At 37.6% G+C, this 13,712-nt stretch overlaps 1 protein-coding gene across 4 annotated transcripts in view; it reads right to left on the reverse strand.

Moving 5' to 3' along the window:
- Positions 1-417: 417 nt before the first annotated feature.
- The window catches only part of brd9 (bromodomain containing 9), a 72,120-nt gene continuing 58,825 nt past the window's right edge, over positions 418-13,712 (reverse strand). For all 4 annotated transcript variants that reach the window (XM_059945344.1, XM_059945343.1, XM_059945345.1 and 1 more), the window contains one exon: positions 418-2,819. In XM_059945344.1, coding sequence (XP_059801327.1) covers positions 2,698-2,819 — 122 coding nt within the window. In that variant the 3' untranslated portion in view covers positions 418-2,697. The remainder of the gene's footprint in view (positions 2,820-13,712) is intronic.

Below are 13,712 nucleotides of genomic sequence, written 5' to 3' on the forward strand. Positions count from 1 at the left end.
CAGTTCTATTAGCAGCCTTCTTTCAGCCAAACAGTAGACAGCAATGTAATTTAGACATATTCAGATATTTTTTGATTAAACTGCTTCCTTAAGAAAGTGGAAATTTATTGTATGCTTAAAAACAGTAAAATACTAATCCACATCTGTTGTAAAAAGAGTAGAGAGAAAAGGAAGAAATAAATGCACAAAAAGATGAGCATTTTTCAGTAACATGTTATTGAACTGAAAACAAGTCATGATCATTATGAATCTAATTTAGAAACATCTGCATTTATACAATGTCATTCATACCTTCAAGGCACCCGAAAGTGCTTTATGCCCAATTACGTATTTTTGAAAAGGAGTAACTGATGTTAATCAAGCAAATGTGGATGAAAACTTGTGCATTGGAGGTCTTTCAAATAGCAATGAGAGAAATGAGCAACAATTTTTCTTTATTGTTTGGTGAAGGATAATTGTTGGGACAATTGCGAAGAGAATTCAAATAGCGCCAGGGAATCTTTACACACACCATTTAACAGAAGCAGTTTAATAACTCAGCTCAAAGATGACACCTCTGACAACACATCAATCCCTTAATAATTCAATGACTATAGGTCTGACTAGATGATATGCTTCGTTCCCAGAGTGGGGCTTGAGCTCTCAATGTTCTGATTCATCAGCATAACGATTAAAAAAAAGCAAGAATTTGAAAGAATGCATCCTGCAATGATGAAAGTTCTTGCTCAGTTTTAAATTAATTTGGATTGGAACATTTAATTCTAAAGTTTGCATAAAATTCTATTCATCAGATAATTTCAATAAAAATTAAATTTTTATCAAATATAAAACCACAGTAATAAGAGAAAGCAGGTGTGAATAGTAATTCAAAGTAAACTTATAATTTAACAGCAAGGACAATGACTGAATCATTTTTAAAGATATCTTTGCTGAATCAAATACTTACAAAATCAGCCTAACTGGCACAAATCAGATGTAAAGAACAGATAAATTAGAAAGTCTATACCCTGACCACATGACCCAAAAGAAAACAACATTTCAAGGAAGAAAATCTCAAATTTCATAATCAAAGCAATTTGGTCATTGTCAAAATGTTAAGATAAAATTCAATGCTTTATTGCATAGCTTTCTGGTTCAATTTAACTGTGGTTTTGTTCTGGTTTATTGCTCAGTGGTAACTGTCTTTAGATACTGATAAAACAGTAAAATTCATATTAGGAATATAATGTACACATCAACAGAATCTAATTGATTATATTTATTCAATAAAAAATATTACTTGTAAGTACTCTTTATATTATTGTCAGCAAATCTTTGAAACCTGTGCTCCAATGTTTGTGCTTCCTTTCTTGGACTGAATCTAAAATATTTTGTGTATACTGCTCACTGGAATAAGGAAAGGAATAAATTAGCACAGCCCAAGAAAACAAAAACTATGGAAGAGACATTAAGCTGCATGTGAATTTTCCCAAACAATACAAAATATCACCAGTATGTTAAGCCAGCCCAGTATTAAATGTCTACTTCATTAAAAATACAGGTAATTGTGAAACCAGTAGCAGTGCTGGGGATCTGAAATACAGATAAAAAGGATGATGTTTCTTGGACTGAATGAAAGCAAATATAATGTCAAAAGACATCCTTGTAAAAGGCTGTTCCCAATTATTTCCATTTAAATTAAGGACAGAAAATTGGAAAGGTCTGTTGAGGGTACTGCTGTCAGTTTCTTACAATTGCTGTCTGTAGGAGATCCACTGCACAAATCTGGGACAGCCTCCCTTTATTATGCATAGTTTTATGACCACATACTCCACGCAAAGTTAGATCTTCAAATGACTGGTAAATGTTGGTTGATGGGGTGCATCACAACAATTACAATCTTAGATCAGCACCTTGTAGAAGTGGGAGTTTACATAAGAAGTCACAAGATTGGTATAAAATCTGTTATTAACAATATTTGAAAAATCCATCACTGCTTCAATAAATCAATTTAGATTTTCTGTTAAAATGATTTGTTCTCTACAAATAGCACACCCAGTGGTATACTCTTTAAAAATTACAATAAATACATAGTGAAACAAACTTCTACAGAATCTGTAAATTAGTTTAACTCTTTGGGTGTCATTATTTTTCAGACTTACCTTTTAAAGATATTTGCAAGTACTGACATAGTTTGCACTAGCACTCCAGAATACTATCTGGAATATAGGGGTGTGCAGACAAGAATCAAAGGAAATGATGTACAAATTTACATTCTTCATCGTGATGTATTATCCTCAAGTATGGTTTTGAAAAAGGTAAGCAGACATATGATAATGCATACTATTGCTAACAACAAGATTAAGGCAAGACCATTCTATATACAAATTTTTTTTCTAAAGTCTATACATATTTTGAAAACTGCTAAACATATACCAACTAGACCAAACCAAGCGAAAATTCTGGAATCCATGTAGCCTGAATATCTTTGTTCTGTACAAACTGGACAAGATCACGACTATACAATTCAATAAACTTTGCCCATTCAATTCACGCTAAACCAGAAAACAGGAGACAACCTGAGTTCAGTAGATTTCAGACTACATTAGAAAGACACTTGAAGGTCAGTTTCCTCTTATAAGAGTCTTTGTGGGAAAAAAGAAGAAAAATCCATTTTTTCATTCAACAAAGTGGCTCACTTCCACTATTGTGAATGCTCTAGGAGTTTTCAGCACTTCGACTCAGGCTGCCTGCAGCTGTATTACTTGGAGACTGAAGAAATTCACGGAAGTCTTGCACTATATCCCGTTGCTCTCCAACATTCAGGTTATGAGGACTCCCTAAGGGCAGAACACAAAAAATCAGTTTTCCATTCTAATAAAAGCCAGCCAAAAATCTATAACCAGCAGGTCAAATACAACTCAAAAACAAGAGAAAATCTGCAGATGCTGGAAATCCAAGTGACACACACAAAATGCTGGAGGAACTCAGCAGGCCAGGCAGTATCTGTCTTGCTGAACGGTTTTGGCCCGAAATATCGACTGTACTCTTTTCCATAGATGTTGCCAGGCTGCTGAGTACCTCCAGCACCTTTTGTGTGTTGCTCAGTCAAATACAAATACTGATTTTGGAAAAGCATAATCAGGTGTAACTGCTTAAGCAACCCTACAACAAAAGCTTTTGTAAAACTTCCTTAATTTAGCAAAATATGGAAAGGTGTTTCACAAAAACATTAACAAATAGAAGTTTGAAATCAAGTGATTGCAAAAGTTTTGGTCAGAAGTAAAGGAATAGTGGGAAGAATTCAGTAAAGTGTTGGTAGTGAAACATCAGTGCTTGAATTCATAATGAGTAAGAACAACAGTGGAGTTGGAATAATTTGTAAGACAGAGTCAGTAGGGATGGTGAAAGTGAAACCATGGAGGGCTTTAAAGTTGAGAGGAAGAACCTATTTAATTGAGAGCAATGGTAAGCAAATAGAGCTGCTGTACATTAGGTCATGTTCAGCAGAGTTATGAAGACCTCAAGCTTACAGAGGGTATACCTTGGTTTAGTGTAATCATAAACAGTACTGTGCTTTCTTAATTCTGTTCTTAAACATTTATGACTCCAGATCCTCTGTAGAGTAACAGAACACCCTATTAATATTTAAGCACAATCCATGGAAGGTCTGTAACCCAAATAAAAATAATTCTAGTTCATACACAATAGCGAAGATATTGCTGAAAAATTGCATGTAAACAATGCACAACATCATAAATGTTTATTAGCTAGCAACATAATGATGAAAAGACAGCCCTTGAACTATAAACCATTTGTCACTTGGCCATTTACACCACTCCAGTCAGCTTTGTGAAAATGCATCCCAGTCCTTAAACTCCCAATGATTTTCAGGACATTGAATTTCTGTTTAAACTCACAAAATGATGACCAATTAATAATATAAGTATACTTTTGATAATGTGCTAGATATTAACTGACTGACCTAACAACTAACTGACCTCTCCTGCCTTGAAAATAATTATAAATATGGAGTTTCATACCTTTCAGTCATGAATTAACCTAGAATTTTTCTTTTTTCCCCCTTTTGTTTCTTACTTTCCTTCCTACTTTTTACTTTCCTATCACTCACACTTTCATGATTAAATCTTTTTTTTCTTTCTATTCCAATTACCAACAATAATTTCAGCCAGTCCTTTTCACCTTAATTTTCATCCATACTAAACTTTCTGTTCCTGTCTCTCATTGGTCAGAGAGGCCATTCACCAAGATGGCAGATGCCCCATGCAGTTATTCACTTGCAAGTTTAAATGCAAATATTCTTAAAAACCAAACACTTAGGAACAAGTCTAATTAATACTACAATGTAATGCTCTGGAGAAATTAAGTTTCTAATCAAACAACAGGCAGGATGATGTCACATTATACTGAATCTTCCCATTCAAAAGTTAAGGGAGAAAATAGTACAGATTTCAGCTGCAAGAGTACTCAGAAGGGCAGCAACTCATAATTTATCAATTTCAACGTAATGTGCTAACCAGCTGTAACTTCACACAGGATCTCTCCTGCTGCCTTTTCCCATCAAGCATTTAACCAATTTTCATGCAAACATTATTACAGACTATGTTTCAATCAACATACAAAAATTGCTGGAGATCAGGCAGTGTCTATGGAAAAGAGTAAACAGTCAATGTTTCAGGCCAAGATAGAACGGATGGGGGAAGATGTCTGAATAAAGAGGTGGGGGAGGGGAAAGAAGCTGGCTGGAAGGTGATAGTGACAGGTAGGCGGGAAAGGTCAAGGGCTGACGAAGAAAGAATCTGACAGAATAGGAGAGAGCACAATAAGAGAAAGGGAAGGAGGAGGGGACCCAGGAGAAAGCAAGACAGGTGAGAGAAGTCAAATGTCAGAGTGGGAATAGAGGAAGTGAGGGTCAGTGGGAGGAGGGGCAAAATTGGTTCACTGGAAGGAGAAATCGATATTCATTCCATCAGGTTGGAGGGTACCCAAAGGGAATATAAGGTATTGTCCTCCACCTTGAGGGTGGTGTCATCATGGCACACAAGGAGGCCATGGATTGACATGTTGCCACAGGAATGGGTATCAGAATTAACATGTTTGGCCACTGGGATGTCATGCTTGTGGCAGATGGAGTGGAAGTGCTCGACATAGTGGTTGCCCAATTTACAGCGGGTCTCACCAATGTAAACCAGGCCTCTTTGGGAACACTGGACACAACAGATGACCCTAGCAGGTTTACATGTGAAATGCTACCTCTCCTGGAAAGACCGTTTGGGACTCTGAATCGAGGTGAGGGAGGAATGCATGGGCAGGTATAGCATAATAAATGCTTGGAGGAAGATTAGGGGAAGGGATGATTGAACAACAGAATCGCGAAGAGAGTGATCCTTGCGGAAAGCCGGTGGGGGGGGGGGGGGGTGGGTGGAGGAGAGGTAAAGATATGCTCAGTGTTAGGATCCTTTTAGAGATGGCTGAAGTTGCAGAGGGTAATGGGATTGTAGGTAAGGACATGAGAGACTCTACCACTATTGCAACTGCAGTAAGTTGGGGTGAGGACAGCGTTAATAACAGAGGGAGAGAAACCAAATTCTTTGAAGAAGGACACCTCTGATGTTCTGGAATGGAAAGCTGCATCTTGGGATCAGATGTGGTGGAGGTGAAGAAAATATGAAAAGAGATAGCATTTTTACAGGAGATAGGATGCAAAGAGGTATAGTCGAGGTAGCATAGGAATCAGTAGGTTTATAAAAGATGTTGGATGACAGTTTGTCTCCAGAGATGGCAACAGAGATATCAATAAAAGGCAGTGAGGTGTCAGAGATAGACCAAGTGAATCTAAGGGCAAGGTGGAAGTTAAGAATAAAAAATTGATAAAATTGACAACCTCAACGTGGTTGCTTGAAGCACAGCAATGTCAATGTAGCTGAGGAAGAGTTGGGAAGTATAAATGGGGAAGGCTTTGAACATAGATTGTTCTACATTGCCGATGAAGAGATGAGCATAGCTTGGGTTGGGTTGATTTGGTTCTGGAGCAGGGTAGTAGTCGGGGGGGGGGGGGGGGGAAATTGGTTGCTTCCTTTCTCAGAAAAGAAGCAGAGGACTTTGAGGCCTTCCTGATGGGGGACAGAAGTGTATAGGGACTGAACATCCATGGTGAAGATGAGGTGGTTAGGGTCAAGCAATTAAAGTTACTAAGAAAATTGAGGGTATGAGAAGTGTCACGGATGTAGGTGGGAAGGGACTGAACCAAGCAGGATAGAATAGAATTCAGATATGAGGACATCAGTTCAGTAGGGTAGGAGCAGGCAGAGACAATAGGCCTTCCAGGACAGTGTGCTTAATAGATCTTGGGTAGAAGGTAATCATCCTTTCCAATGTATTTTAAATCATAACACAAACTCAAGGGATAATTTCACTTTAACTATTTTGTTCTTTAAGCAATTATCCTAAGCCTGTATCCTCTTGAAAATAGCTTTCTATAACTTGTTCATTTCATTAGAACCTTTACTGATTTTGAGCACATCTCTGTACTATGAATTCCACTTGTCTCCAGCATCATTCCATGAATTCTCCCAATATTTTGGAACTTATCTAAATTGCAATGCCCAGAATCACTGGAGGCAGAGTGAAGTCGCAATGGTGCTAACTGGCGACACTTCTGTTTCTATCTTCGGAAATAGAGCCATTTCTATCTTTGATATCTATGTTTTCATTTTCTGGGTGTCGGGGGGGGGGGAGGGGGGTTATTCTGAAGACCCTGACCTGGAGTTACACTCTGACTTGGGTTCTTTGCGGCAATGGGACCTGCTCTCAGGGCCTCGAGACTAGTCACGTTTTGATATCCCATGGATGCGGCCTGGAAGACAAACGCGCCTTCAGGGTTCCGGGATTTCATGGTTCTGGGGCGTGCTGATTCTAGGCTGGTGCCCCTGACTGAAGCATCACGGGAGAACACAGACATCAGGAGCAGTGGGTTAGCTACCGAGAGCTGCGTGTCCAGAGAGCTGCACCCTTCTGGTGCGGACTCTCTGGGCACCAAGCTCGGAAACAGTGACTCAACAGACTTTTAACATCAAAGATCAGCCAGCTGTTTGTTACGTCTCCCCTCTCACTGTGAAACAGGGACACCTCTTTTTCCCTTATTAGAGAGTGAGAGAGTCTGTGGTATGTCAAATTACTGGGTGAATGAGTTGTCTTTGGGGTATGGCAAGTCTGTGTCTTTACTGATGCTTTGCTGCAAGTTTGAGTGCTTGGTGGAAGGTGCTGATGCTTTTTTGATGGTGGGGGGGGCTGTTGCCTTGCTGCTGCTCATGTGTGAGAGGGGAAGATGGGGAGGCAGGCATTGGGGTTCTAACATTTAACTGTCATTCATTCTTTGGGGCACCTCTGTTTTGTGGATGTTTGCAAAGAAAAAGAATTTCAGGATGTATATTGTATATGTTTCTGATATCAAATGTACCTACTGAATCCTATTGATCTGTCAACCTCTACATAATTTCTGTACTATGAATTCCACTTGTCTCCAGCATCATTCTATGCATTCTCCCAATATCCTGGAACTTTTCTAAATTGCAACGGCCAAAATTAAACAGATTGCTCTAGATGTCATTGACTAACGCTGAACTACTGCATTTAGCTACTTCAATGGAAGTTTCGGACTTCTACACTTGCACTGTCTTAGACAAATCAGCAGATTTGAAGTGTTTAATTTGTTAGTTCATTCAGCTACTTAACGCCACTTGGGAAGTGGATCCTGCATCAGGTTAAACTTTCAATGTTTAGTGATCTCAGTGATTTCAAAGGGCAGTGGAATTAGAGGTTATGAGGAAGATATTTTTAAAAATATGTTTCAGATTTTTGAATTTTAAGGGCGGAGCTAAGACGGCACCAAATGGCTGCTTCTTCAAGCTCATCTGCGGAAACAACTTAATTTCCTCTCTTCAGTGTCTCTTTATTTTCTTTTTAAGGTGGCTGGGGTTCTATTGAAGTCCCTGATCTGCAAGCACTCAAATAGCAGATGAGTTCCTGCTCTTGCTCACTGACCGGCATTTTCTGACATTCTCCAGCAGCAGCCTGGAAAACACCGGTGTGCCACCCCGTAGACAACCGATTAAAGGTGGATGCTGCTAATTGAGGCATTGGGGATGGAACAACAAGATTTAGGGAACTGCATGCTGCAGATGGACGTCTCTAGTTTCTCTCTCTCTCTTTCTCACACACTTGAGTTTGCTGCCGATTCTTTATTCAGAGAATTTTAGAATAAAAGTGATTTGGCAGACTTCAACATCGTAACAGCGACTGTTTGTTGGTCTCTTCTTTTTCTGTGAAATGGGTGATATCTCTGTGTCCCTTGTTAGAGAGAGAGAACCTGTGGCATGCCGAACTGTCAGGTAAACAAGTTTTTTTTGGACCGCAGATCATGATCTCTCTTTGGAGGCTTTGCTGTTGTTTGGTGGGTGGTAAAGCTTTCTGCTGGAATGAGTGGGAGGGAGGGGGAGGTCGATGCATTGCTGCTGCTTGTGCAGGAGGAGGAGAGGGGGCTTGTGGGTTCTATCATTTTCTATTCATTCCTCAGGGATCTCTTCTGGTTTTTTTTTGTGGATGCCTGCGAAGAGCAAGAACTTCAGGTCATATACTGTATATATTCTCCAATGATAATAAAACAAAACCATTTAAACCATTTGAAACAGGCTAATTTCTAAATGTTATCGGGTGTTTTGTTAAATACAACTTTATTTTAAAAGTCATTTAAACAATGTAGCTTTAAAATTATCTACTTCGATCTAGTACTTCATGAACTGTTTTAAAATACCAGAGATGTAAAAAAAAATCAACTTTTACAAGATGACAAAATTGGAGGCAAGGCTTTGCTGTCTGCAAAACATTCAAGGCAAGTTTATGAGATGAAGTCATCTGATTGCACTGCAGGCATTAGCTCAGACCAAAAGACTAACATAAAGAAACCTTCAAGCTTGGAAAGTATGGATCTTGCATTCATATTAGATATTCCCAACACTGAACAATTACAAATGTTAATTCTGGGCAGGGAAACCAGCTGAACAAGATCTAGACTAATATTCTAGTTGAGGCTCAGCTGGGAATTCTTGAAGGTTTTGGAAAACAAAATACAAAATCATTAAGATCTATGAAGCTGAAAAAAATCTAGATGTTATCTTCTACAATTTTTCAATTTTCTGGAGCCATCTTTAAGGACCCCATCACCCAGCACATTTCCACTTCTCATTGCAACTATCAGGTAAGAAATACAGGAGCCTCAAGACACACACTCAACGCTTTAGGAATAGCTTCTTCCCATCCACCTTCAGATTTCTGAATGGACAATTGAACAACCCACGTATACAATCTCACTACTTTTGGTCACGTATTGTAATATTTAAATAAATTATTTTTAAAAATATATATTTTTATTGCAATTTATATTTTTTTAATATATTGCATGCAGTGCTGTTGCAAACCAACAAATTTTACGACGTATGTTAGTGATATTAAACCTGATTCAATGCAGCTCCAACAGCTCTCATGCAACTTTGATGCTTTCAAGGACATGATTGCTGACTTCACTGGTATACTATCTGCCATTATTGTTATAGCGGCTGCTGTATATGCCATCTCAAAGTTCAAAGTAAATTTATTAAAATACATACATGCTTGAGATTCATTGTCTTGCAGGCATTTACAGGAAAAAGAACAACAAAACTTTATAAACAATTAAACCAGTTCAGGAGCCTAACTCTCTACCAAATGGACTGCATTATTCCTCCTGGCTTCTCTGACAGCACATACTAAGGACAAGGGCCTGCAGTGCATGGGGACACCACCAGCAACCTTTTAGGCCCCAAGTTGCATGCCATCTTGCCTTGGAAGTATTGTCTTACTTTCAAAGTCACTAGATCTAAATCTTGGAATTCCGCCTTCAAGACCAATGTGGGAGTACTTTAATCAGAATGACTGTTCTGTTCAAAAAGGTGGATCATCAACAAATTTTCAAGGGCAATCAGAGATTGATAATAAATGCTAGCTTTTCCAGTGATACACTGATTCCAAAAAAAATAGGAAAATATTATCTTTTCAAAGGATATCATTCTGAATTTGTTACAATTTAAATACCATAGGGATAAACTATCATTTCACCTTACTTTAAAAAAAAATTCCAGTCATATATTCATGTGAATTTAAAATTTTAATCAGATTTCCCATTGTAATCTGAAGACAACCATATAATTCAGTGATTGTGTTGAGGACATATCATTGAAAGGGATGGAATACATTGCATTGCACTTAACAACTGAGAATTAATGCTACAAATTTGGAATAATGAATTCACATGTTTAATGCATTGCTGAGAAACTAAAAAGCTCTTCATGGGAGAAGAAAAAAATGCACATTACACAAAGTACTAAATTTGCAAATAAACAAAAGTACAATGAAAGCAGATGCAAACTGCATGGAGACCTCAGGATGTTACTCAAATACACTACATAATCCATTAACCATGGCAATAACAAGTAAACGAGAGCAAATTATCAAGTAATTTATCCTAGTTCACTCTTCAGATACCATAGTAACGTAATTACTTAGTAGCCATCTGCTGGACCAGAATATGTTTAAAGTAAGAATTCAGATTCATTTTAATTGTCACATGCACATTGAAACATACAGTGAAATGTGTTATTTGCATTAACAATCATATCAACCTAAGGATGTGCTGAGGGCAGTCCACAAGAGTTGCCACACATTCTGGTTCCAACATAGCATGCCCACAATGTTCAGAAGAACATCATGGAACACAATAAGCAACAACAAAAATAGCAAAACAAGCCTTGTTCCTTCTTCCCAATGTACATACATTGTCCTCCAACCCCAGGGCAGGCCGTCTCTGCCTCGAGCAGACTCGCGGATTCATAGACAATAATGTTCGACGTATTGTGCAACAAAACCAGAGATAGTCACAGAAAAACATAAGCCACACAAGTTTAAGCCCATCAAAAAAACCCTCCCTACTACAATATTTTAGATAGCAATTTTATCTGGTGATCTTTGCATGAAGAACTTGCCAATATTAATTTTTAAAACATATTTATTAACTGGAAGCTGTTTTTCATCTTACTCCAACTGTTTATTATCTAATATTTCAGGATTTTCTTTACAAATTCACTTACTATTGTAAACAACTGATCTTGACAACATCTCTGGTTCCTCACTTCTAAGCTGAAAAGTTCAAATCTCTCTTAATCAATAGCTGACAGTGTACACGCCCAGTGTAGTGGAATAGAAAAAAAACCAACTGACCACAAAATGCCAGATGGAGTGCATCTGGCTTTCTAATGCAGCACTACAACATCTACAGTAATTCCACTACAGCACAAATATAAAGGATCATGTAATTTTTAAAAATGCAAATAGGATTAATTGTTGTGCTCATAATTAAACAGGAACATAGAACTAATATCCAATAGCCTATTCAAATTGAACAGAAAAGAAGTTTTACAACATTGGAGCACAGGCAAATCTTGAATTAATTGAAGAGATGAGGCATATTATAATAAAAAGGAAGATACTACACAAGGTAGTTAAGGAAGAATAAAATAAAGTGGGCTATTCACAGAATCTCAGAAATAAGAGAAGCAGCACCTGGAAGTTATTTTGTTAGCTGACAGACTCTATTCACTGCATACCATGAACAATTCAGTTATAGGAATGAAACTGATGAATGGCTCAGCATTTGCAATAAGGCTGTGGAATGCGCAAAAAATGCAGAATTCAATGGCAGTAAATGTGTGGTGGTCTTTATTACTTGCATAAAAATATATAAGGATTTATAACAAGACTGCTTGAGAAATAAAAGAGGGTGGTTTACAAGAACTAAAGGATTTAGGCATTCAGGCTCACACGTCATTCAAACCAATTCCTTATGCTGATAACGTGATAAAAATACAACAATTAAGGGAATTCTGAGTTCTATGACAAAGATATTTAAACAATTTGAAATATAAAGATGTTTCCTACCATTGGTCTTTAGTTTTAGTTCTATGATGATGTCAATGAAATTAATAGACCATAAAGCAAATATTGTTGGTATCAAGAAAATGAAAATAGAAACCAGGACCGCCTTTAAATATCTGGGTTGGCTATTTGCATTTAAACAAAGGTAATGGATTAAGAGTATAGACTGTGTGGAGGATAACCACTAATATGGATAGATTGGCTCAATAACCTTTCACATTTCAATTTCTTTGTAATTTCAAGTTGAGCAGAGAGATAGGAGCTACAGTATCTGTCATCAGAAAGCAGGAATAATATTACAGCATCACATCTTTATACTAAAATTACGTGGGAAACATTAATGATAGTTTATATTCAAACAGCAATTAGAAGTATAAAAATTGTACAACTGCTTTCTGTTCTGGCAGGTTTTCATCATGCTCAATTACAATCTGCAAAATGATGTGACTCTCACGTTTAACAATCTGCTACTCAGTGATTTAGGAGAACTGAAATTGGACCTTTACTCGAGGGGGATGATGTACATAAATAAAGAATATAGCAAGTCCTTGAACTATTCAGTTTAGTAGAAACAAAACAGAAATGCTGGAAGAACTCAGCCAGTCAGTGGAAAGAGGATCTATTTAATGTTTTGTGTCTCAAAGACCTTTCAGAAGAACTGATGGCAAACTGGTTATAATTGACTATGAACATACAATTTCATAAATTTCAGTTTAGCTACCCATGGAGTCAGTAAGACACGAAAGAGAGATAATACCAAAAGAAAAATGCGGAAAAAAGTCAACTGAACTAAAACAAAACGGGAAAATTTAAGCACTGGGAATATCCAAGGCTGAGATGCATTTTTGGATAATGAGGAAAACAAAGGTTTGGAGCAAAAATAAATAAATCTGGGCAAAAAAAAAGTTGAATTGATGAATTAGATCACTCAATATTTTAATGAACAGAACAGGTTTAAAACTCCGCCACGGATGGCCCCAAGCCTAGCTGTTTAAGGAGAAGGGTTGGGCATGGGGCAATCAACTCCATCCTGTAAAAGTTTAAAGTCTCAGAAAGTTTCAGAAGACAGAAGTTTCAGGACAGAAGACTCTGGCAATCCGCTGTTGGCAACCTTTTAAGCCCCAGTCGGAGGAACCGGCTTAAGTATGTAACTACACTTGGCAAGAACAGATTTAAGGGGATATATGGCCTCCTCATACTCTCATGTATTATTTACTATCAGAAATAATTGCAAAATAAATCTGCTAGTAACTAGCACAATTTAATTTTAAATTTGAGTTTTCCATGAGTAGCTTCAATCTATTACACTAACAAGAATTTTTAGAGCCTTCCTCTCTAAGCACTCCCAGCTAAAGGTGGTGTTATACATTGGCAGGGACCATCAGTTCTTTGCCAATGGGCCCAGCTATTCAATACTGGATGTCAAGCCCGTCCTTGTCCTCAGCCCTTGGCTACCCATGCCAATTACACATTGTCTATACACACCTCCTCCCAATAAAATAAAAATAATCAGAAACTAAATACATTAATATTTTTTGGCACTGTCATAAAGACAATGGATCTAGCAGCCTTAGAAGATAATGAAAACTGCTTCCATTTGAAGAACCTCTATACAACTTAAGACAAATTAAAGCTGTATTTTGACTTCATGTAACACAGAGTTAGGTGTGGCATTACAATCTCAAAAA

This window comes from Hypanus sabinus, chromosome 20, assembly GCF_030144855.1.
Source record: "Hypanus sabinus isolate sHypSab1 chromosome 20, sHypSab1.hap1, whole genome shotgun sequence".
NCBI classification, from domain to species: domain Eukaryota; kingdom Metazoa; phylum Chordata; class Chondrichthyes; order Myliobatiformes; family Dasyatidae; genus Hypanus; species Hypanus sabinus.